General features: G+C 38.6%; 1 protein-coding gene across 1 annotated transcript in view; it reads left to right on the top strand.

Annotated features, from left to right (window-relative positions):
• NALCN (sodium leak channel, non-selective) overlaps positions 1-24813 on the top strand; it is a 364348-nt gene that overhangs the window by 303130 nt on the left and 36405 nt on the right. Inside the window, exons 21-31 of the mRNA XM_054446842.2 lie at positions 399-468; positions 3328-3419; positions 3508-3630; positions 6149-6205; positions 6449-6569; positions 6666-6797; positions 7742-7909; positions 12378-12482; positions 17572-17678; positions 23256-23376; positions 23461-23559. Coding sequence (XP_054302817.1) covers positions 399-468; positions 3328-3419; positions 3508-3630; positions 6149-6205; positions 6449-6569; positions 6666-6797; positions 7742-7909; positions 12378-12482; positions 17572-17678; positions 23256-23376; positions 23461-23559 — 1195 coding nt within the window. The remainder of the gene's footprint in view (positions 1-398; positions 469-3327; positions 3420-3507; positions 3631-6148; positions 6206-6448; positions 6570-6665; positions 6798-7741; positions 7910-12377; positions 12483-17571; positions 17679-23255; positions 23377-23460; positions 23560-24813) is intronic.

Genomic DNA, 24813 nt, shown 5'->3' with positions numbered 1-24813 from the left:
TAAGGGGGTTTTACAGGAAATGGTCGCTGTACACAGTCACGGCTGTCAGCCCTGGCTGCCAGACAGGCATGGCTGAGGAATCGAGTTCTATTTGCTGTTTGTTAAAATAATGAAACACCTAATCAGATCCAAAGATTCAAAAAAAATCTCTACTTCACAATCCTTTTCCTTAGAGATGGCCAAATTCTCACCTTTAAGATCAGAAGGAAAAATTCTGAATTTTGTTAGATGGGATCAAAGACATTTGGAGAGAGTATAAGCTTCTGCTATGAAAAGAAATCATAGGCATTTGTGGCGTTGTAGCAGAAAAAGTGTTTTATTTTGATTTTATCATGGTCACTGCTCGAAAGGCCAGTTTGATCTTGAGATGTATTAACCAGTGCCTGTGGTTGTTTTAGGTCACTAAGACATGGATCAAACAGCCAGAGGATCAGCAGGGGAAAATCTCTTGAAACTTTGACTCAAGATGTAAGTTTTAAGCAATGCTTTGGATTTCAGAAACGTGATTATGAAAATGTATTTAAATGACTGCTTAGACAATGTCAGTGCCTGTGTCTTTCTGCCGCACTCCCATGTCTCCTTAAGACTTCATACCAGAGGGAATCAGGAAATTCAGGATATGAATTATGTAGCCAAGTATCAGAAGTAACTGTTAACGGCAGAAAACTCCAGTCATCCCACACAAAGCACATGTCTTAGTTAAAATAGTAACACAAAAGTGTCATTATCAGTTGGATTTGACTTGAAATTAAAGACATTTTAAGCATTTTCTATAGGATTGATTTGCATCATTGACTTTGAATATTCACTAAGAATCAAATATTCTAGAATCTAGATCAAGGGTCTATAATTTCAGGGCTTTATATATTAGGAAGTGAAATTTTATTTCTAGAAGAATTTCCTGTCAAGGACTACCTAGTATTTCCCAAGAAAGCTTTTTGCTTTTAGACTCTAGGTCAAGTATTTATTTACTGGCTCTATAAATAGTTATCAAGTGTTTGCTATGTGCTGGGTCCTGTTCTAAGGAATGAGGAGCAGTGGGGATATAAGATAGACTCAATGCCCTCCTGGAGCTTAAATTTTAGAATAGGAGACAGATAATAAGTTCGTAAAAATATAATGGAATTTCTGGAGTGATTTCTTTTTATTTTCCATCATCTCTTCATTGCTGTGACAGATTTGCTTTATAATGTTAAGTAAAATGAAGTCATGTAAAGAAATCAAAGGTGGGGATTTGGGGGCAGGGAATTTTAGATACGATGGTTATCGTAGACCCTTCTGCGTTATCCCAGAGACCCAAATGAAATGAAGGAGCCATGAAAAAAATGCAGAGAAGCCAAGCGTTAGATGGCCCAGCAGCTATACCATGCAAAGATTACAATGAAAGAGTTGGGAAATGCATATTAAATAACTGTAATTATGAAGTCCTGATTAAAAGACAGGCCTTAGGTTGAATCTGGATGAACTGGCTTAAAAAGTAATCTTAAATGTTCAGAGCCAAGGATGGCACTTGAGAAAGGAGGGCTAGCAAGAGAAAGTTAGCAAAGTCTTGGGGTTATTTCGTTTTTCTCTTTTTCACCGCTTATCTCTTATTTCTTGAGTTTTTGGAGTGCTTGCCTACTACATCTGCTTTCATTCTGTAAAAACTGCTGTTTTAGTCCAAGTAGATGGTTTTTATTAAGTGTTCCAGGCAAAATCAAGAGCAAGAAGTTGGCAATGAGAACGCCTGACATCACCAATACCCTATAGACGTGGTTCTAGTTGGCACAGAGCTCTGTTACCACCATGATTTTTAATATCCAGAGCTCTATCTGATTGGCTACCTTATTGTTGACATGGAATTGCCATCAAATCCAACACATGGCCTGGGCACTTAGAACTGCAGAGTCAGCCATATTGCACGGAGAACATTTTCAGGTGAAAAGTCAAAGAGGCAACCCTCATTCAAAGCGCCTTCAATATGTTTCAACCGAAATGTACAACCTACTTAAGAATCAAATCAGAACATGTCTTTGAAAATAATGTGTTTAAACATAGACAGCAAAGGCCCTATTTGAAGAGTCTCAATGCCGGAGCTTACTTCTTCAGAGACTTTCTACCCTATTTTTCATATAGAAGTATAGCAAAATCCATCTCCCATCTTCTCCATAGCAAAATGCCATGGGGTTCTGATCGTTTCCAATAAATTCTTATAATGTCTTTTCTCCCACAAAGGGGAGATTTAAATTAGAGAATTTTAACTTTTTTACTTATTCTGAATGATAGCAGACACAGATAATTAAGGAGTGCTTTCTGTAAAATCTACTGAGTTACTGGAACTCTGGCCCTGCACCTTCCATGGGGTCCATCTAAAGGGCTGTGAAGGACCTGCATGGCCTGCTCACCTCTCTTAGCTTTACCCACACTGGCATCTTGGCTATTCCACATGTAGACACGCCAGGCCTGCTCCCAGCTGTGGAAGAACACATTTCTGTAGCCCTACCACAACCTGCACCCTCACCTCCTTCTAGTCTTTCCTCAAATAGCACCTTCATATTGAGGTCTACCCTGACCTGTTCATTTAAAATCATAATCTTCTAGCCTGTCTATGCCTCTCTATGCCTCTCAGCCACTGAGATTTTTTTAAAAAATCAGATCACTCAGCATCCTCTTACATACTTACTTTGGATTATTTTTTATCTGTCTCCCACTGACTAGAACATCCTATGAGAATAAGGATGTTTTGTTTCCACTTGCCATATCCTACACACTAGAACAGTGCCTGGCACATAATAGGATTTCAATCAATATGTGCTGAATGAATTACTTTTTAGAGGAAAAAATACTCTTGCTATGAAGACTGTGGCCATTAAATATGTACACTTAATCGTATACATGTTACATATACTGTAAGTTTATATATTTAATGGAAGTATATACGTTTAGTTTAAATATACATATTTAAAGTAAATATATATATTTAGTATAAATATGCTTACTTATTGTAAATATATACATTTCATATAGATATATATTTATTGTAAATATATATTTAGTATAAATATACATATTTAATGTAAATATATACATTTGGTGTAAATATACATATTTATTATAAATAGATACATTTAGTATAAATATGCATATTATAAAATATGTATATTTTATACATATTTTATAATATGTATAAATTTAGTACAAATATATAAATATATGTTTAACAGTAAATATATATAATTAATATACTTTATATCGAGGGAGATATTAGTTTTAATTTTTTTAACTGATAATATATTTTGCATTTAAAACCCTCCTATTTTAACACACCCCCTTTTAATTTATTTCTAGCATTCCAATACAGTGAGATACAGAAATGCACAAAGAGAAGACAGTGAAATAAAGATGATTCAAGAAAAAAAGGAGCAAGCAGAGATGAAAAGGTACAGGTTGCTGCAGTGTACCATGGCTCTCATTTGGGAATAGCAAAATTTCCCTTAGCCTTATTCTCCCATGAATTTCTCCTTCAAGGAAAGTGCAAGAAGAGGAACTCAGAGAGAACCACCCATACTTCGATAAGCCACTGTTCATTGTCGGGCGAGAACACAGGTTCAGAAACTTTTGCCGGGTGGTGGTCCGAGCGCGCTTCAATGCGTAAGTACAATTCATTTCAGCCAGGTGTTTGGCCTGAGCCATGCAAACAGCAGGGGTGTTGTCACATGAAGAAGAAGGAACGTGTAATCCTAATGGGGTCACAAAATAAACTGTGGACTAATTAATCATGCTGCTCCTCTTTGCTGGACACCCGACCGGGTGGAAAACAAAGGTCGCAAGTAGTTAACATTTATAGAAAACTCGTGTTGATAAAACACAAAACAGCCATTGTCATTTGTGCATTTTAGCAGTTTCCTGATACATTTATATTGGCATTATTAACTCCATATTTTATTTGGGAAATACTGAGACAAAAGGAGACTAAAGGACATGGTGAATTGAAGGTCATTGTCCATGTCTTCCATGAGGCTTGTAGTTCCTTTGTGGTAAAAATACCTCAATTGGTTTATTGAAGAATAACGTAAAGTTGATTAGTGCTTTCATTACCAACTGTTATAAGAAGGAAACCCACTGTTCACTGTCTCTGCCCTACCAAAATGGAAGACATGTGTAAGAAGCCATAAGTAGGGTGAACATTGAAGACACTGTAGTTGTGGACACCTAAGCCAAGTTTGATAGGCAACCAGTGGATGAAATGGATTTTTGTCAAGCATACCTGTATTAGTCCATTTTCATGCCACTGATAAAGACATACCTGAGACTGGGTAATTTATAAAGAAGAAGAGATTTATTGGATTCACAGTTCCAAGTGGCTGGGGAGGCCTCACAATCATGGTGGAAGGCAAAAGGCACATCTTACATGGCACAGACAAGAGAGAGAAGTGAAAGCAGAAACCCCTCTTAAAATCATCAGATCTCATGAGACTTATTCACCACCACAAGAACAGTATGGGGGAACCGCCCCCATGATTCAATTATCTCCAACAGGGTCCCTCCTACAACATGTGGGAATTATGGGAGCTACAATTCAAGATGAGATTTGCGTGGGGACACAGAGCCAAACCATATCAGTACCTTTAAGCAAATATTCTGAAGACATTAAGAGTCATGGAGGAAATGAGAAAACTTTCCATGTTCCCATTATGTAGTTGGACTGTCCCTGATGCCATCATTTAAGTAAATTGATTTCTTTGTTATTAATTAGTAGCATATGATAATCATGATCTGTTATGGACTGAATTGTTTCCCCCCCCACAAAATCCATATGGTAGAGTCCAAACCCTCAGAACCTCAGAATATGACTGTATTTGGAAATAGGAATTTTAAACAGGTGAATTAAATTAAAATGAGGTCATTAGGGTGGGCCCTAATCCAATATGATTGGTTTCCTTAAGAGAACATTTGGACACAGACATATACAGAGAGAAGACCTTGCAAAGACATGTAGGGAGAAAACGGCTCTCCACAAGTCAAGGAGACAGCCCTCAGAAAGAACCAACTCAGCTGGCATCTTGATCTTGGATTTCCAGCCTCCAAAACTATGAGAAAATAAACTTATGTTGCTTAAGCCACCCAGTCTTAAGCACCAGTGGTACTTTGTTACAGCAGCTCAAGGAAACTAATACACACTATTATAACATTTCAGGGATGGAAGAGACCTCAGGGACCACTCGGTGTCATTTGTGCACCCCCTCCTTCAACAGAGGAGGACATTTAAGCGTGCAGAAGTTGAGGGCTTTGCTCAGGGACCCAGCTACTACCTGGCTCTCTCTTGATTGCCACACTATTGTTCTTTCTGCTGTTCTATAAAGACTTTCACAATTTAAAGCAACTGAGTCATAATTAATAAAATCTTCCATGAGTTTTCAAAGTAAAAGAAGAAAATGCCATTTTAGAGATTGATTTGATCAGTTCTCGAAGTAGGTTTTTTTTTATCTTGAATTATCCTGTTGGCTGCCTGTACCTTAAAATCTCATGGCTAATTCTCCACTTCACTTAGTGTGGTGTAATTTCCCTTTTATCAGCAAGGCAGCTGATGTTGAATACAACTGATGAAGACTCTGTTGTAATTGGGGACACATACACAAACACTGTAAGCAATCTCATTGACAGTGCTCACAGGCTTCCTGAAAGTAGAAACAACAAATCTCCCTTCCAAGAAATTCTAAATAAATCATTCTACAACATCACAGTTAAATGCAGGAGGAAGAAGTCTATTTAAATTATGGAGTATTTAATTAAATAATTTTGAAGAACTAACATTCTTGAGCTATTAAGGCAAAGATTTTAAATGAGTATTTTTAAATGAATGTCAAAATTTAATTTTGTACTACCCATGTCAGAAAATTCTGAACAAAGTCACAAAGTCTAAAATCAAGTATTTTGAGAAATATAAAACTTTATTTTCATAAGCGTCAACTGCAAATTCTTTGGATTTTTTCTTTCATCAATGTTCTCTGACCTCCAGAGTCACCTACAGTTAACATATTTTATAATGGACATTGTAGAGAGGATGTAAAAGAGATTTTAGGTAGATGAGATGTTGGCAAATATGATCTTTAGCAAGTTAAAACATGCTTGCTGTGTTGCAGAATTTTATATATGTGTTCTCTTACAGATCTAAAACAGACCCTGTCACAGGAGCTGTGAAAAATACAAAGTACCATCAACTTTAGTAAGCATTACAAACTTCATTTTCCATGCACATTTGAAGTTTTTATGTACTATTTTATGCTGCATACACAGATTAAAATTCTCTTTTGTTTTCTTGCTATATAGTGCTATGAAATAGATGATTGGGGAATGATGTTTTTAAAATACCAGTCATGTTGATAGAGCCACAGAAGCCATCATCTCTAACTCTTAGAAGCCTTTCCTGGAACCTTTATGTTTCTCAATTTTGTTTGATCTTTGGCAGTGATTTGCTGGGATTGGTCACTTACCTGGACTGGGTCATGATCATCGTAACCATCTGTTCTTGCATTTCCATGATGTTTGAGTCCCCGTTTCGAAGAGTCATGCACGCACCTACTTTGCAGGTACTGCTGCTAAATCTCAGCTTACACCTAGGAGGTAAAATACTGACCTGCTGTTTTTCCGTTCATTGTAACCAAGCTGCCTTTTGCCCATTTCAGATAGCTGAGTATGTGTTTGTGATATTCATGAGCATTGAGCTTAATCTGAAGATTATGGCAGATGGCTTATTTTTCACTCCAACTGCTGTCATCAGGGACTTCGGTGGAGTAATGGACATATTTATATATCTTGTAAGTCTTTGCTTATTTCCTAAATGAAAAATGTAATGGTTTTGTAAAATCTCCTGCATTTCTTGGTATAAGCGCAAGAGGTATGAGTCACAGAGGTTTAGATTCCCTAATTGAATTCTTAAATGGACTCTAGAGTAGTTCATTATATGCAAATAAGGGCCATGCATGTAAAATCTAAATTAAGAGAATCATAAATATCTATGGATGGTTATATTGTTCAAATACACTAATCACAATTTTATGTATGAATGAGACATACATTAATAAGGTCTAACATGGCAAATCTAGTTTGCATCCCACAAATCTTATGGCTTCTATACTAAAAAAAAAAGTTTGCCTCATATAAACCATGTTATTGATTATGAGCCCCTTATTGTTGAAAGCAAACTAAAGTGATTGTGATTGTATCTCTCTCCTGATTCCAGTGCATAAAATACTTGGCTATAGCAGGTGCCCATTCAACTGTCCAGTAAAACTCGCTGGAAAACCATAGAAATGGGCTCAGAGAATTTTTATTTTTCCTGTATGTCCAAGAAGGCATGAAATCAATGCCTTTGCAGACACAAGGAGAACTGTGATCATTAACAAGTAGCATGTTGCAGATCATTAATAGAATAGCAGTAACCTAGATAAAAGGAATTCCAGCCATATCGACATCAGCGGAGCCTCCAGAGTAGTAAGTTAAAAGAAGAGGCAGAGCACACTGGTATACACACACACCCCGCGTGGACACCCCCATTTCTTTCCTGCGTACACATGATGACTTTCCTTTGAGGTATCTAGCAAGTCTAGATGAGGTTTGTTGTTTAAAGTTAACAGATTGCACGTACAACCAGTGAGTGGAATCTCTGCTAAATGAAAAGTTGTGGCCAGTTGGCTGTCAGAAAATGTACATAGTAGGGGATGAATTGTATAAATTCCAGAGATTGTTTTTTCCCCTTTAGGTGAGCTTGATATTTCTTTGTTGGATGCCTCAAAATGTACCTGCTGAATCGGGAGCTCAGCTCCTAATGGTCCTTCGGTGCCTGAGACCTCTGCGCATATTCAAACTGGTGCCCCAGATGAGGAAAGTTGTTCGAGAACTTTTCAGTGGCTTCAAGGAAATTTTTTTGGTATGTTAGAATTATCCTTTGATTCCAGTTCACAGTAGTCCAACTCTAATGAGGGAAAAAGTGAGTCTTGCTTATCAAGGTCAATTCAGTAGTTTTGGTTATTGCCAGAGGGTAACAGAGGCACTAACAAAACACAATGCACCTTCAAACACTTTACTCATGGGCGCTTCTGGCGTATGAGTTTATTTAATTCACATAAAGGGAAGCACTCTGAGATTTGAAAGAGTTCGTATCTGCTGACTCTTTCGGTACTAACCTCTTGACTCTAATTTCTACTGTGGGTTTTAGTTTCCTCCCATCCGAAAATGAAGGATAAGAAGATTCAACACCGTGCACTCCACAAATGGGATTAGGAATTCATGCATTTGGGCTCCTAATCTCATTCTGTGTGTTCGTGAAATAATATAGCACAGAATTTGTCTCTAGATCTCAGGAGTGTTAACATAAAACAACTTTAAAAATGCAACATATAAGTATAACCCACTTTAAGTAACTTCAGTATTACAGTAATGAGTGATTACAAAGATGATTGAGGGGGCAAAACATACTTTTTAGCTGGGCAAACATTGATTTAGGGTCTTCTGAAAACAAGGTCAGAGATAAAACAACAAGAAAAAGGCTCATTGTTCACAATCTGTTACAGAAAGATCTTTGCCTTACAAAACAGTGATCAAAAGAGTTTTTATTATTGATGAGGTCTGCTTGTGCATGAGAAGCATGAATTAATTTACATAGGCTTGTTTTGTATCTTGCTTTCTAGAGACATACCTGTGATGAGAAAACAGCTGTAGTTGTAGTTGATACAAATGTATTTTAAAGATAGATTGTGATGTTACTAGAGGTATATATATCATTACTGACTTTTTTTTTTTTTTTTTTTTTTTTGAGACAGAATCTTGCTCTGTTGCCCAGGCTGGAGTGCAATGGCGCGATCTCAGCTCACTGCAACTTCCACCTACTGGGTTCAGGAGATTCTCATGCCTCAGCCTCCCAAGTAGCTGAGACTACAGGCATGTGCCACCACTCCCAGTTAATTTTTTGTATTTTAGTAGACACGAGGCTGCATCATGTTACCCCTGCTGCTCTCGAACTCCTGACCTCAGGAGATCCACCCACCTCAGCCTCCCAATTGCTGAATTTTTTTTGTAAGATGGGTTTAAAAATTCTTGTTTTCTTTATGCAAAGCCATAAAACAGTGGCTCTTCACACAGCTGGAATTAAAAGAAAATATCACCTGACCACTAATGTATATGAATCTTTTGATCAATAATAAATATTAGAGGAGAATTTGTGCCTTTCCCTAATGGTGGTCAGTGTGATTTTAGTACACTTAGGTATATGTTTAGGTTATTCAACCGGTGCAGTTCACTTGTTCCATATTTTACCCTCTGCCACTCTTCTCTGCTGAGACCAAAGAAGTCGGCCAGCAGAGGGAGCATGAGTTAATTAACAGATTTGCTCTTCAGGACTGAATTTTTTCCTTTCCTCTGTGCATAGAACATTCTCCTAATGCACACCTTCACAATTACAAGACAGCTAAGCCACTGTCCCGCTCATTTGTGCTCTGCTAATAAAAATATGAATCCAGGCCGGGCACAGTGGCTCACGCCTGTAATCCCAGGCGGAGGCCCAGGTGGGTGGATTGCCTGAGGTCAGGAGTTCAAGACCAGTCTGACCAATATGATGAAACCCTGTCTCTACTAAAAATACAAAAATTAGCCGGGCGTAGTGGCGTGCGCCTGTAGTCCCAGCGACTCGGGAGGCTGAGGCAGTAGAATTGCTTGAACCCAGGAGGTGGAGGTTGCAGTGAGCCGAGATTGTGCCATTGCACTCCAGCCTGGGTGACAGAGTGACACTCCATCTCAAATAAAAAAAAAAAATTATATATATATATATATAAAGTATAAATCCATTTGGGAAAAAATGGACGAAATATAATTATTTAAACATTTTTTTCCTTTGTTCCATTACATAAAAAAGAGCAAGGTGTTGATTTTAAAGTCAGAAAAGTTCAAGCCATATCAAAAATACCTTATTCCATTTTCTTTTTTTTTTTATTTTATTATTATTATACTTTAAGTTTTAGGGTACATGTGCACAATGTGCAGGTTAGTTACATATGTATACATGTGCCATGCTGGTGTGCTGCACCCATTAACTCGTCATTTAGCATTAGGTATATCTCCTAAAGCTATCCCTCCCCCCTCCCCCCACCCCACAACAGTCCCCAGAGTGTGATGTTCCCCTTCCTGTGTCCACGTGTTCTCATTGTTCAATTCCCACCTATGAGTGAGAATATGCAGTGTTTGGTTTTTTGTTCTTGTGATAGTTTACTGAGAATGATGATTTCCAATTTCATCCATGTCCCTACAAAGGGCATGAACTCATCATTTTTTATGGCTGCATAGTATTCCATGGTGTATATGTGCCACACTTTCTTAATCCAGTCTATCATTGTTGGACATTTGGGTTGGTTCCGAGTCTTTGCTATTGTGAATAGTGCCACAATAAACATACATGTACATGTGTCTTTATAGCAGCATGATTTATAGTCCTTTGGGTATATACCCAGTAATGGAATGGCTGGGTCAGATGGTATTTCTAGTTCTAGATCCCTGAGGAATCGCCACACTGACTTCCACAATGGTTGAACTAGTTTACAGTCCCACCAACAGTGTAAAAGTGTTCCTATTTCTCCACATCCTCTCCAGCACCTGTTGTTTCCTGACTTTTTAATGATTGCCATTCTAACTGGTGTGAGATGGTATCTCATTGTGGTTTTGATTTGCATTTCTCTGATGGCCAGTGATGGTGAGCATTTTTTCATGTGTTTTTTTGGCTGCATAAATGTCTTCTTTTGAGAAGTGTCTGTTCATGTCCCTCGCCCACTTTCTGATGGGGTTGTTTTTTTCTTGTAAATTTGTTTGAGTTCATTGCAGATTCTGGATATTAGCCCTTTGTCAGATGAGTAGGTTGTGAAAGTTTTCTCCCATTTTGTATGTTGCCTGTTGACTCTGATGGTAGTTTCTTTTGCTGTGCAGAAGCTCTTTAGTTTAATTAGGTCCCATTTGTCAATTTTGGCTTTTGTTGCCATTGCTTTTGGTGTTTTAGACATGAAGTCCTTACCCATGCCTATGTCCTGAATGGTAATGCCTAGGTTCTCTTCTAGGGTTTTTATGGTTTTAGGTCTAACATGTAAGTCTTTAATCCATCTTGAATTAATTTTTGTATAAAGTGTAAGGAAGGGATCCAGTTTCAGCTTTCTACATATGGCTAGCCAGTTTTCCCAGCACCATTTGTTAAATAGGGAATCCTTTCCCCATTTCTTGTTTTTCTCAGGTTTGTCAAAGATCAGATAGTTGTAGATATGCAGCATTATTTCTGAGGGCTCTGTTCTGTTCCATTGATCTATATCTCTGTTTTGGTACCAGTACCATGCTGTTTTGGTTACTGTAGCCTTGTAGTATAGTTTGAAGTCAGGTAGCGTGATGCCTCCAGCTTTGTTCTTTTGGCTTAGGATTGACTTGGCGATGCGGGCTCTTTTTTGGTTCCATATGAACTTTCAAGTAGTTTTTTCCAATTCTGTGAAGAAAGTCATTGGTAGCTTGATGGGGATGGCATTGAATCTATAAATTACCTTGGGCAGTATGGCCATTTTCATGATATTGATTCTTCCTACCCATGAGCATGGAATGTTCTTCCATTTGTTTGTGTCCTCTTTTATTTCATTGAGCAGTGGTTTGTAGTTCTCCTTGAAGAGGTCCTTCACGTCCCTTGTAAGTTGGATTCCTAGGTATTTTATTCTCTTTGAAGCAATTGTGAATGGTAGTTCACTCATGACTGGCTCTCTCTTTGTCTGTTATTGGTGTATAAGAATGCTTGTGATTTTTGTACATTGATTTTGTATCCTGAGACTTTGCTGAAGTTGCTTATCAGCTTAAGGAGATTTTGGGCTGAGACAATGGCGTTTTCTAGATATACAATCATGTCATCTGCAAACAGGGACAATTTGACTTCCTCTTTTCCTAATTGAATACCGTTTATTTCCTTCTCCTGCCTAATTGCCCTGGCCAGAACTTCCAACACTATATTGAATAGGAGTGGTGAGAGAGGGCATCCCTGTCTTGTGCCAGTTTTCAAAGGGAATGCTTCCAGTTTTTGCCCATTCAGTATGATATTGGCTGTGGGTTTGTCATAGATAGCTCTTATTATTTTGAGATACCTTATTCCATTTTCTTACATGAAATTCATGTTTCCATTTAAAAAATTCAAAGCTTGTTAATTTTCTCCATTTGACCTTCCAGTAAGGCTAATTGTGTGACCTATGGTGGAGAAGTTAAAATATATCATCAAAAACCCATGATTTTTATACAGTGTTATCTTAAAATTCCTATTTATGTCACTGTTTAAACGAAATGTAATATTTAGTCTTTAACAAGAGATTTAACATTTCATCAATTTCTTTCAGGTCTCCATTCTTTTGCTGACATTAATGCTCGTTTTTGCAAGCTTTGGAGTTCAGCTTTTTGCTGGAAAACTGGCCAAGTGCAATGATCCCAACATTATTAGAAGGGTAAGATGCACCTTTCTGTCTTTTGAAATAAAAATTAAGGGCCAAGTGTGGTGGCATGTGCCTGTAATCCTAGCACTTTGGAATACCAAGGAGGGAAGATTACTTGAACTCAGGAGGTCAAGGTTGCAGTGAGCTATGATCGCACCACTGTACTCCAACCTGGGCAACAGAGCCAGAGCCCTGTCCCTAAAAAGAAAAAATAATAATAATAAGATAGTTTACATTCCCTTGGCAAGCATATGGTAGCAGTGGCTGACAAGCCTAGTTTAAGAACTCACTATAAAACCCTAAGAATTCTCTTCCCACAAACCCCTTTTTGTTCAAGCATGCAATATGTCTCTTCTGGCTAGAAAGGTTAATAACATGAAAAGCACACCTCAGAGAATGTCACTCTTCCCTCCTATTCCAGTGTCAACTCACTGTTGACAACTTGAGCGTGGTCACCCAAGATTCCAGCTGTTTACAGCTGTGAGCTTCGGATACTTTCCCTTGAGGTCTTAGCTAACTTGATCCTTCCTTTGTTGTCACATAAGACTCATATCAGCAAACAGCCCCGTGCAAAAATGTCCAAGAAGCAGCATTTGGTTCTCACCACTTTTTATTTCTTCCCCACTCTCAGCTTTCTCCCCATTAGAAAGCCAGTGCCTTTACATTAGCTCTAGCTGCCCAGAATCTCCCTCTTTATGACAACCAACAAGGACCTCCACAAAGACCCAAACTTGAATACTTGCACTACGGCGTTTCTTTCTCTTTCTTCAGTCATTGATTATAAGGGGACGCTAGCTGCTGTAACAAGCCCAATATTTCAGTAGCTTCACATAATGACATGTATATATTGCATCTTGGATCAGTTGCAATATATACATTTGCAATATATACGATATATACAGCTGTCCTCCAAATGACCACTCAGGGACTCACATGCCTTCTATCCTGTGCTGCCACCCTTTGCCATGTCTTCAGAGTCTTCTTCAATGAGCGAAAGAAAAGAGTGGAGAGCCATCTCCATCTGAGTGGGCTGTGAGAGAATCTGCTCTACCCACGTTCCTCTGTAAAGAGCAGAGATACTGCAAGGGGGGCTGGAATTTAGTTGTGTGCTCCACAAAAAAAAAGGGGGGACACAGTTTGATTAATAATTAGACAATTTTTGCAATATCATAAAGTGTCCCATTCTCTTAGGATTCTTACGTTACAAATAGATTAATAAAGTTAACCAACTACTGCTGATGTATAAACTAGAAAAGTATTTTCTCTTTGATCCCAATAAAATGATGCCTTAGTTCCTAAAGGTATATCTTCAAAAGGCCTACTAGACCTGAACTACATTATATATTTCTAGCAAATATGGCTATCTAGTATAGATTTTAAATGATACAAATTGTTCTCTAATTGTGACAAAATACAGGTAACATCTTTGTTCAGCCAAAATACATTATAAATTATATTAATAATGAGAATTTGAAACAAAGGCCAGACTGGGAGAGACATTCCAGGAGCTTCGATACACCTGAGAAGACAGAACAAGGAATGTGGCCTGACGGTCATGCTGTATCAAATTAGCTGATAAAGAAAGTGACAGAGACCTGACACATTCATCCACAAGCTTGTGTGTTGATTTTTGATCCACACCCAACAGAGGCCAGAAAGATAATAACAACACTTCAGGATGAAGCCTGCTAGGAATCTTGGATGACTCAGTATATTAACAGTGGCCTAAGAGCATGGTGATTTTACATTATCTACTCATACCCGGCCAAAGCTGAAGATTGATGGTGACAGCAGCCAGCAGATGAGCATAGACACAGATTTCATGATGCATTTATCCTGTTTCCTAGAGCAGTGAGGTCTGTGCGAGGCTCAGATGGAAAGCCTAAGGAGACTTAGCCATCACGGAGAGCACCGGCACCAAGCAGAATGATTGAAAAGAAATTGGCATGGTGAGATGGGGCTTGAGTCTTTTTGTCTTCTCAAATCCAAACACAAGAGGCCAAGGCCAAGAATGCTGTATGAGTGAAGGTGACGTCGGTTCTATCGGAGAACTTCAGCCCATCTTACTAAAAGAAGAGATAATTCCAAAGAAAGGGGGAAAGTAGATACACCAACATTTAGATCACACACAGTTCCTGTTAAAGACAACGAAACTTGAGTTGCTGCGCCCATAGTTTCCAGTTGGGAAAACATGTTTTCTTGTATGAGGCTGAGCACTTCCTCCCTCTGCTCCTTTGTTTGTTTTCTTAAAACTCAACAGATGTCATGAGATCAATATAGATATAGATATGGAGCCTAGGACTTAGTCACCAAAACCCTGTAAACAAACGCTGAGGATACCTTTTGACAAATAGTCATTAAGTATCAGTTATGTCCAAGGCACTGTGATAGGTGAAATGAAATGTGGAATGGAAACATTAGGAGGTCCTTGCTTCTGTTTTGCGGCATTTTCTGTCCAATCAGAACGTGTTTCATGTTCAAGCAACAGCAATATAAAGTCAGCAGTTTTCAAAATCCTATGAGAAGCAGAAATAATGTGTAATCTATGATGTCAGCATGGGAAATTGTGCTTCCAACTGGGAGTACTGTACTGGGAGGGCTTCAGGGAAGAGGTGAGATTTGAGATGAGCAGGAAAGGACCTTCCAAGGAGAGCAAGCAGTGAAGAAGGACACAAAGCATGTAAAGAAGAGTCACAGTGTAGAGGCAGGGACCGAACAAGGAGGAAGGAGCATGGGCTTTGAAATCACAGCTTCCGAGATTGGAATCCTACTTTAGGAGAGGTGATGGCCTGGTGTGGTCACTTAATCCTTCTGGAACCTATTTCTGCCTTGAATGCTTCTCACACAATGATATTATGAAGATTAGATTAGCTTGTTTATGCAAAGTACCTAACCCAATCTCAGTAGTGAGTGTTAATTTCATACCCGCCCACGTAGGAAAAAACTGAAAAACAAGGCCAGAAATGTAAGTTAAGGAGAAATCCTCAAGCACCTGAAATGCCTGGCTAAGGGGTTTGGAATTTCATTGATGAGAAGTGAGAAACCACAAAATGTTGGTAAGAAGAGGAATCAGACATGTCCTAGTGCCCACAAAGTACAAAGCACCATTCCTAGTGCTGTTTTTGTTACCCATATCCTAATGAGGATATCCATTCCTAATGAGGAAAACAGGTGTAGAAAGATTAAATAATTTGTCCAAGGTCACCCATCTAATAAGTGGAGAAGCAGGGAACTAGTGTCCAGGCACCCTGGCTTTTCACCAAGATACCAGACTGCTTCATGCAATCAAAGGTGGGCTCGGGGGGTTCAGGAAGACAAATTGAAAAAGGCAGTGAGGCTGAATGTGTCAAGGGACCTTTAATACAATACACTACAACGCAGCCTTTTCAAATAATGTTCTACATAAAAAGGTAGGATTATGGAAAGATAATCACAATATAGTTTTAGTTGAAAAAAGTGGGCGATGGAAGAATATAAACTTTATGAGCTCAGATACATATAGGAAAAAAGACTGGAAGGATATACTCCAAAACGTTCATTGTGTTTGTCTGTGGGCAATTGTGGGTAAGTTTTCTTCCTTTTATCTGTCCAGGCTTTATAAATTAAAGATGTGTTATTTGCATTAAAATGTTCTTATTTTAAAGAATCGTGCTGGTAATCCAGAAAGAAGTAACGTTGGCATTACTAAACTCATCGTAGTAAGAATGGAGACGTGGGCCAGGAAGGACAGGGAAAGCCCAGGGAACCCTAAGCTTGATGCTGGGCTGCTGCCAGGAGGCTGGTCCAGGGACAGAAAGGAGGAGGCCAAGAGGAGACATGGCTTAGGGTCAAAGAGGACGTTAAGCAGATTAAAATGGAATTTTTGTTGAAATATTCAAACAGTGATCAAGAATTTTACCATCTACACCTTGAACCCAGAAAAGAGACTTAGATTCAAAATATGACCATCATAGCCAAAGAAACAAAAATAACCAAAGGGAGAACAGGAAATGAGTCAAAAACTTCCTATAGATGTTTAATTTTTAAAACCTTTTTAACAGCTTTATTGAGATATAATCCACATACCACACAATACACCCACTTCAAGTGTTCAATTCAATGGTTTTTTAGCATATTCACAGAGTTGTATACATGGCAGCCACTTTTAGAACATTTGTATCTCCTTGAAAAGAAACCCTATATCTCTTAACTGTTACCCCCATCCCTTTAGCCTCCACCTCAAGCCCTAAACAACAACTAATATTCTTTCTGTCTCTATAAAGTTCACTGTTCTGGACTTTTATATGAATAAAATCGTAATGTATGGTCTTTTGTGACTTTTTTCTCAGTTAGCATAATATTTTCAAGGATCATCCATGTTGTAGCAGGTATCAGGGACTTCATTCCTTCCTGCGGCTGAATAATATTCACTTGTGTGGTTGGACCACATTTTGTTTATCTATTTGTTCAGAAATGGACATCTGGATTGTTTCCACCTTTTGGCTATTGTGAATAACGCTTATATAAACATTTTGTACAAGTTTCTATAGGGACATACATTTTCATTTCTCTTCATTTCACTTCTACCTAGGAGTGGAGTTGCTGGCTCATATGGTAACTCTGTGTTAGTGGTTTGAGGACCTGCTAGACTGTTTTCCAAAGTGGCTGCAGCATTCTACATCCCCACCAGTATGTAAGGGTTCCAGTATGAGGATTGCGATTCCTCCGCATCCTCGCCAATGCTTGTTGTTATCTGACTTTTTGTTATGGCGTTCTCAGTGGGTGTGAGGTGAGATCTCATTATGGTTTTTGATTTGCATTTTCCTGATGGCAGATGGCACGTGATACTGAGCATCTTGTCGTGTGCTTTTTGGCCATTTGCATATCTTCCTTGGAGAAGTGTCTACTCAGGTCCTTTGCTCATTTAACTAATATTCTCAGCATCAACTTTTAACTCCCTGTCTCCAAAGTCTTTGTTACTATTTGCTGGGTAGCTGTCCACATCACTGTTGTTAGATAAAGGGCTTTAGGGATTCCGTGAAAGAAGAGTTTCCCGTTCTTTATCTTTTCTGAGTTCATTTTCTGACCAGGTTTCCCCTCTCCTCTTGCTTTTCTACTTTAGGAAGATTGCAATGGCATATTCAGAATTAATGTCAGTGTGTCAAAGAACTTAAATTTAAAATTGAGGCCTGGAGAGAAAAAACCGGGATTTTGGGTGCCTCGTGTTTGGTAAGTATATCATAAAAAAAAATTCTGAAGAATGGTGTTTGTCAATATAAGGCTTTAAATAAGCATAATATGGCATGTAACTAAAAGTAGTTTTGCTAGAGATGTTAAAATGATCTTAAGTCATACAGGGCGAAGCACTAGATTATATTGGAAGATAGAAATAAGGTAAAAAATAAGAGAGTAAGTAGTACAATGAGTTCTACATAGCTTCATGAAACTAGAGAAATATTATCTCAGTATTTTTCTAATACTTCAAAAATATGTATCTGGATTCAAATGGCTTGAAAAAGAAGGCTTAACAAAGGATTTTCTGTCAAATTAAAACTAAACTTATCCTGAGTTTATATCTTTAAAGGAGGATCTGATGTCCTCATAATAGAACCCTAAATCATAAAGCTATTTCCATTTTAAAACCCATTTACACTGAAGGATTTCCATTATTGAAACACTAGAGAGGAATAATCAGTAACACAGTTGATTACTTCTAACTTTCCCTTTAATATTCCTTTTTCTTTAAATTGAGTTTTCAAAGCACTTAGATCAAAGCTAGAAATACCTAGTACCTTCTTTCTTATTTTATTAATGACCATGAGTGGATCTCTCAGTCTGTGTCATTGGTGAACTGAGTGTTCTGTCACCTTCATTTGTCCTTTAAAATTGTTATCTGTTTTTTAAGTTTTCTTTTAGAAAATTTGTAAGAATAACAACTGAGCCACAGCACCTCTGCTTTTGTCACAATTGATGTTCTTTTCTAAATGTCAAAACTCTTTAAAAGGAACAGCATTTCACCCAGCTGTACCCTAGCACTCACTGTTACCTTTCTTTGGCATTTTTCTAATATGAAATTTGCTTTTATACATAATCCAATAGAATGCATATTGGGTTTTTATTTTTTAAAATATCCAAGAACTAAGAAAAAGGGTTCATTTGGGGTATGTGGCTTCAGCTTGGAGAGAGAGGAATGTGAGACATGAGAATATCCTGGCCCCACTGCTGACTAGAAAAGCCGTCCAATTTCCGTTGAAATAAAAATTAAAGGAGCATAAAAATTTTCTTCCATGATACAAAAATTAATTATAGCATAAAGTTATTTATGTTATAATTTATTACTTTTTATTAATTCAAAGATAATACCATGGAAGTAAATGTAGTCAGGAATAGAGAACACTGGGGCATTTCACTTCCTTCACTATAGAGAAAGGTGGAGGGTGCCTCCCACCTCTGCCAAGTGAGGTACCCCAGGGGGATCACTTAACATCAGAGATGGGCAGGGCAAGAAGAGAGACTCTTGTGGCCAGGCTGCTCATCACCATCTGGAGAGCAGGGTTATCTGGTGTTCCTGGAGAGCCCAGTAGTCACTGCCTAGGGCCACATCATCTGAGTCCTCTTGAACCTTGTGCTGGGAAAGACTACCCCCATCCAAAAGGTCCATAGGTGTGTTTCCAGGAGCCAGACTTGAGAATCACCCAGAGGCTGCACACTCACAGGAGGAAAGGTACAATGAGGCACTCCTGGGCTGGAGAGGGGGGTTCAAACTCTTGAACACCTATGGCCAGAATCCAGTTGTATCAGATGCACAAGACTTTAACTCCATTCCTCCATTCCTTTCAATGACATCCCGCCTCAGTCATGTGAGAATCTCGAGGTGGCCTGAAGAGGGGGAGTAGAAGTGAAGAAAGTGGCCAACTTTTCTTCCTTTCCTCAAACCGGGGTCCTTGAGCTGCTAAGGATGGGATTGTTATATGAGTTATAGGATCAGTTGGATGTAAAACTGAATTACTGAAAATAACCAAAAAGCTCTGGGACCTCCGCAAGAATTCAGAAAGGGAGCTGGAACACACTTGAAGGTAGTGTTTGGAGAAAAGTAAACCTGCCAGTTGTGCCCTATAGCACTCAACCTATTCCATAAAACCAGCTACATGGGATTTTTGAAATCAAAGTTAATTTAAATGCAATATTTTATGGAAGGTATTATTAGGGGTTTCAAAGGCAATGCCATTCTAGAAACATAAGCAAATAGCCAGGCATTCCTTGAACATCATCACAATTGCTCTTGTCCATTTCTCCAGGATAATGTGACTTGGATTGTAGTGAAATAGACACCTTCGATCTAATAAATGTCATCTGTAACCATGATAACTTTTTACACTTTCCTTCATAAGTAAGCTAATCAAGAGTTGGAAGCTGAAATTTTGTAATTTTATATTGGCTAAATTATGATTAAGAAAATAACGTATCTAGCAATACACCTAGAGGAATGCTGTGGTAATTATAATTAGGACATAAATGTGCACTAATTCAGGAGACAGTCCAGTTTCAATATTCTCTCTTCAGATTAATAAATGTACTTTCTTCTGAATCACTCAGACTTGATGAGTCACCTCAGTAAAAAGGATGAAACATATATAGATGATAAATATTGTGTGGTTTGTTTTAAGAAGAGGTCTGGAATATAGGAAAATGGAATGCATGGGAGAAAAATCAACAAAGTATTCAAGCTTATAATAAATGTATTTATTGAGTGATTGCTATTCACTAGGTAGTATGCTTGTCACTGTGGTATGGCCCTGAATAAGCTATGGCCCCTACCCCTTAGGAGCTTAAAGTCTAGTGGGAAACAGAAAATAAAATTACAAATAATTTTATATAATATGCTAAGGGCTTTAATGCTGCACAGATAAGCCCCTAAGCTTACCTCTGGCTCACCCGAAACTCATCTCCGTGTAACGTTAAGCTACACTGTGATACGTTCTAGGCAGAAGGTGATCAGGTTTTATAGGGTCTAAGGCCCAAACAATTTGGGGTACCAGGGTCTTGGAAGGGCCTGTACAAAAGAGGGGTCCTACCCCTTAGGTTTCTTTGGCTTCATGGTATACCTGCCTCTGATTCCTACAGAAAGGCTAAGGGTACAATGGACACACAGGAGAAGCACCTAACCCCAACTATGCAGGGCCAAAGAGAAGGACCAGATGAGAAGACACACTGGTTACCTTTTGAAGGACAACCAATAGGAACTAGCCAGGTGAAGGGGGCAGAGTCAGAGGCAGATGAGGAGGAAAGTCTAGGCATAGGTTTGGTATTACAAGTTAAGGCAACTCTATGCCCACAGCTCAAGGCAAAAAGGGTTGGGGTGCTGTAGGAAGTATGACGTTTCCGATTTCTTTTAGGAGAGATGGTTGTGTAAGATACAGCATGCCGTTTTTGGACAAAGTCTTTTTCTGCATTTCCACATCTGAGGGCAGAGGCTCAGTCACGTCTTCAGGGTGCCCCCATGTTCCCCAAGGGAAGGGCAGCTCTCCCTACCATGACCTTGGGGGGCCTTGGAGCACCTCCTCTGGGAGGTAAAAAACTGACAAAATTATGTGGCCAGATCTAATGTCTTAGTTTCCTGAATTGGACAGGCAAGATTACAATATTTCACAAATCAACAAGAAAAAATGACAACCTTTTCAATTCAAGGAAGGGTAGCAGGTAAAAATGACAATAATAGATGACATTTGGGATTTATTGAAGGACTCCGTAGTTACAGGCAAAGTTTCAAACTTTGCAACTTTGCTAGCATGAAGAAAGCATAAGAAAACACCTTACATGATTAAAACTGAAAAAGACTTATTTTTTTAAATGTGATAAATTCTTCCAACTATTGAAGTCTTTGATGCTACATTTTGTTTTTCTTAGTTTAGTTAGAATATTTTTCACATATTCTAACTTCTAGAAGACATAGAACATAACAGTAATTTCAGTTGTTGCAAATTCAGCTAAGAAAGCACTTCTACAAAAGAAAATAAGCAGGTAAGGAAGTCCAACATCGGCTCTGAGAACTGGTTCACTTGGTTGTAAAAAATCCTTATTCAAGCAAACTGTGGCATCTGTAGAATCCTTATAACTTCTGTCTACTATAAAATATGTGAAATTTAGTGGAAACATCCCAAAGGAAAGATTGTTGGAAGCATCCAAAAGAATATATTTGTACTTTCATACATAAAAAATATAAAGCAGAATTCTAAAATATGCATTTCTGAGTGGGGCTTTTGCACTATATTAAAGACCACCTCCACTAATCAGCCCTAAGCCCTTAAGAGCAAATCAGTTTCAGTTTAATGTTTTCTTCTTATATCCTCATCTATTTAATATTCAAAAAACTTATGAAGGCACATCTTGTGATTGTCTCTATAGTTTAAAAAACATAAAAGATGGTAGAAAAGTACAGAACCAGATTTTCCCCAGAGCGTTGCCTGTCATGAGGGTTAAATTTTGAGAAATGAGCCAGCAGGGGGAAAAATGATCAAAATATAATTTAAATAGGCTCCAAGGGGCCTACTCTAGTCAGTGGTCCGGAGCTCAGTTCTTCATTAAATTCAAGAAATATAGTCCATGATTTTCCAGTGTTTGGTTATCAAAATCTTAATTATTTAAAATTAGCCTCTAATAAGAAGGAAAGAGGGGGAGAAAACCACTGAAAGCTTCTTCTATTAACAACAAAAATGTTAGCTAAGAACCGTAACAATCAAAGAAGATGCAATCTAGTAAAAAGGATCACTTTTGTAAGTGGGAAGAGAAAAGTATAACCATGTTAAAAGAACAAGAAATGAGACATCCCTGGCCCCCACAGAAGTGGGAGCTAAACAGTGGGTACACATCGACATAAAGATGGAAACGCCGGACAGTGGGGACTTCAAACGGGAGGAGGAAGGAAGGAGGGCATAGGTTGGAAAAATTACCTGTTGGATTCTGCATGCACTATCTGAGTAATGGGTTCATTAGAAGCTCAATTACCTGTTGGATTCTGCGTGCACTATCTGAGTAATGGGTTCATTAGAAGCTCAAACCCCAGCATTATGCAATACACCCATGTAACAAGCCTGCACGTGTACCCCCCGAATATATAAGAAAACAGAAAATGAATAAGCCAATGAGTTTCAAGAATCAGGAATCAGTGGTGGAGGTAGAAAGCATACCACCCATAAAGGGGACCAGACTAAGAGTCCACTGAGAAGACTCAGAGTTAATAAGAAAAACAATCCAACTGGAAGAGAGTAATTTGGAAAAATACATACTACAAACAAACACCTCTTGCCATCTCAGTGACCTCTAAATGCATCACTACTTTACAGCCCCATGTTCACACAAAGTGAAATAAAGTGACTAAATTCTACTCTACACTTTCTATACTAACACAGGCAATTGTACTTTATGCCTTTAGAAAGGTTTTCAGTTACAAAACTATTTCCAAATACACATCCAAAATCCAATGCTTCTTTGTGCAAATCGATAAAATCATCTGTCCAGTCCTCAGGGTAATCAGGACAAGGTAGAAATGTTGCAGAACCTCTCAAGCTAGAACTAGAGCTGTTTTACATTGAGATCACCCCATCATTACCTCATGAACACAATCAGTTATAACACATTGATGCATTGTTATGATGTAGCAAACGAATGCCATATAGTGTAAAAATGTGTGTGTATGCATATACACACACACATATCCCACACCCATGACTGGAAAGGGCTACAGATATTTGCCTTCAGTTACTGCTTATTGGAATTTCACAGAACATTCCTGTATTGGAATTGCAGGGCGAATCCTCGGAACTTTAATTTCGACAATGTGGGAAACGCTATGCTGGCATTGTTTGAAGTTCTCTCCTTGAAAGGCTGGGTGGAAGTGAGAGATGTTATTATTCATCGTGTGGGGCCGGTAAGTGAGCACATCGAATCCTTTGAACACTTCAAGAGCAGCTTTCATTTGTTTTGATGAATAACCATATTTTCCTTTATGCAGATCCATGGAATCTATATTCATGTTTTTGTATTCCTGGGTTGCATGATTGGACTGACCCTTTTTGTTGGAGTAGTTATTGCTAATTTCAATGAAAACAAGGTAAGAATTTTTGGTTTGGATACCACATAGCTTTTCTAGCCACTCAGTTTGAGCTATTTTTTTCTTTTCACACGCGGCATGAAGCCGCTTTAAACTGTAATGTGACTGGTGTAAATAATCTCTGTAACTGTTTTACAAGCTACCTCATTGCTGCTTTTCAGACACATTATTTAAGAGTACAGTTCTCTTGCTAAATTTACCCTTTTGGTAACAGTGTCATTAATTCACCGACAACTGAGAGGCGCATCTCCTATTGTTCAAATTGAAAAGAAAGATGTGCAGCAAGTTATTAAAATACAATAGATGAAAGTGATTCGCTAATTACAGGTAATATTACTTTCACTAAATGTAAATTGTGTGCTTCCGTGTAACTCAGTAGGTGAACTCAGAATTTTGATGGGGGTGAGGGGAGTCTGGTAGAAATTTTAAAATCCTAATTCACAGAAAAAAAGATTTTGTGGCAGGGCATGGTGGCTCACACCTGTAATCCCTGCACTTTGGGAGGCCAAGGCGGGTGGATCACTTGAGGTCAGGAGTTCAAGACCAGCCTGGCCAACATGGTGAAACCCTGTCTCTACTAAAAATACAAAAACTAGCCGGGCGTGGTGGTGCATGCCTGTAATCCCAGCTACTGGGTTGGCTGAGGCATGAGAATCGTTTGAACCTAGAAGGCAGAGGTTGCAGTGAGCCGAGATCACGCCACTGCATCCAGTCTGAGCAACAGAGCAAGACTCAAAAAAAAAAAAAAAAAGGAAAAAAGATTTTCTAATTTCATATGAACTTGACATACTTTGTGAACTCGGAAAGCCTGTTGAGTTTGTAACAGCTCTAATGATTAGAACAAAGGCCCACGAATGGGAAAACGACAATGTAGTTTCCTATCAAAGTGTGAGTTTGGGGAAGAACATTCTATTAGCACTCCTTGGAGAGGGGCTTGCTCATCTAGGCACTTGTGCTATGCCCTCTATCGTTTGAGAGGCAGTCTTTGGAATCATAGTAAGGGAAATGCATGCAGTTTTTGAGCACACACTGTGTATTAAGATTTTACATATTCAATCAATTCTCACAACTCTCAAGTGCAGGGTTGCAGAAAAAGCAGTGATTAGTCTGGGGCTTATAAGGTGTGATAAACAGGGCCAGAATTCAGAATTGGTGCCTATTACCGCAGGCTCTGTGATTCTTCCAAGGCATGAGTAGAATAAAGTCAACCTTCACTCTGCATTAAGTTGAAGCTAGATCTGCCTGTAAAGCACC

The sequence above is a fragment of the Pongo pygmaeus genome, chromosome 14, assembly GCF_028885625.2.
Source record: "Pongo pygmaeus isolate AG05252 chromosome 14, NHGRI_mPonPyg2-v2.0_pri, whole genome shotgun sequence".
Lineage (NCBI taxonomy): Eukaryota > Metazoa > Chordata > Mammalia > Primates > Hominidae > Pongo > Pongo pygmaeus.
Note: the sequence above shows the minus strand (reverse complement) of the source record. Positions and strands in the feature narration are given on the sequence as shown.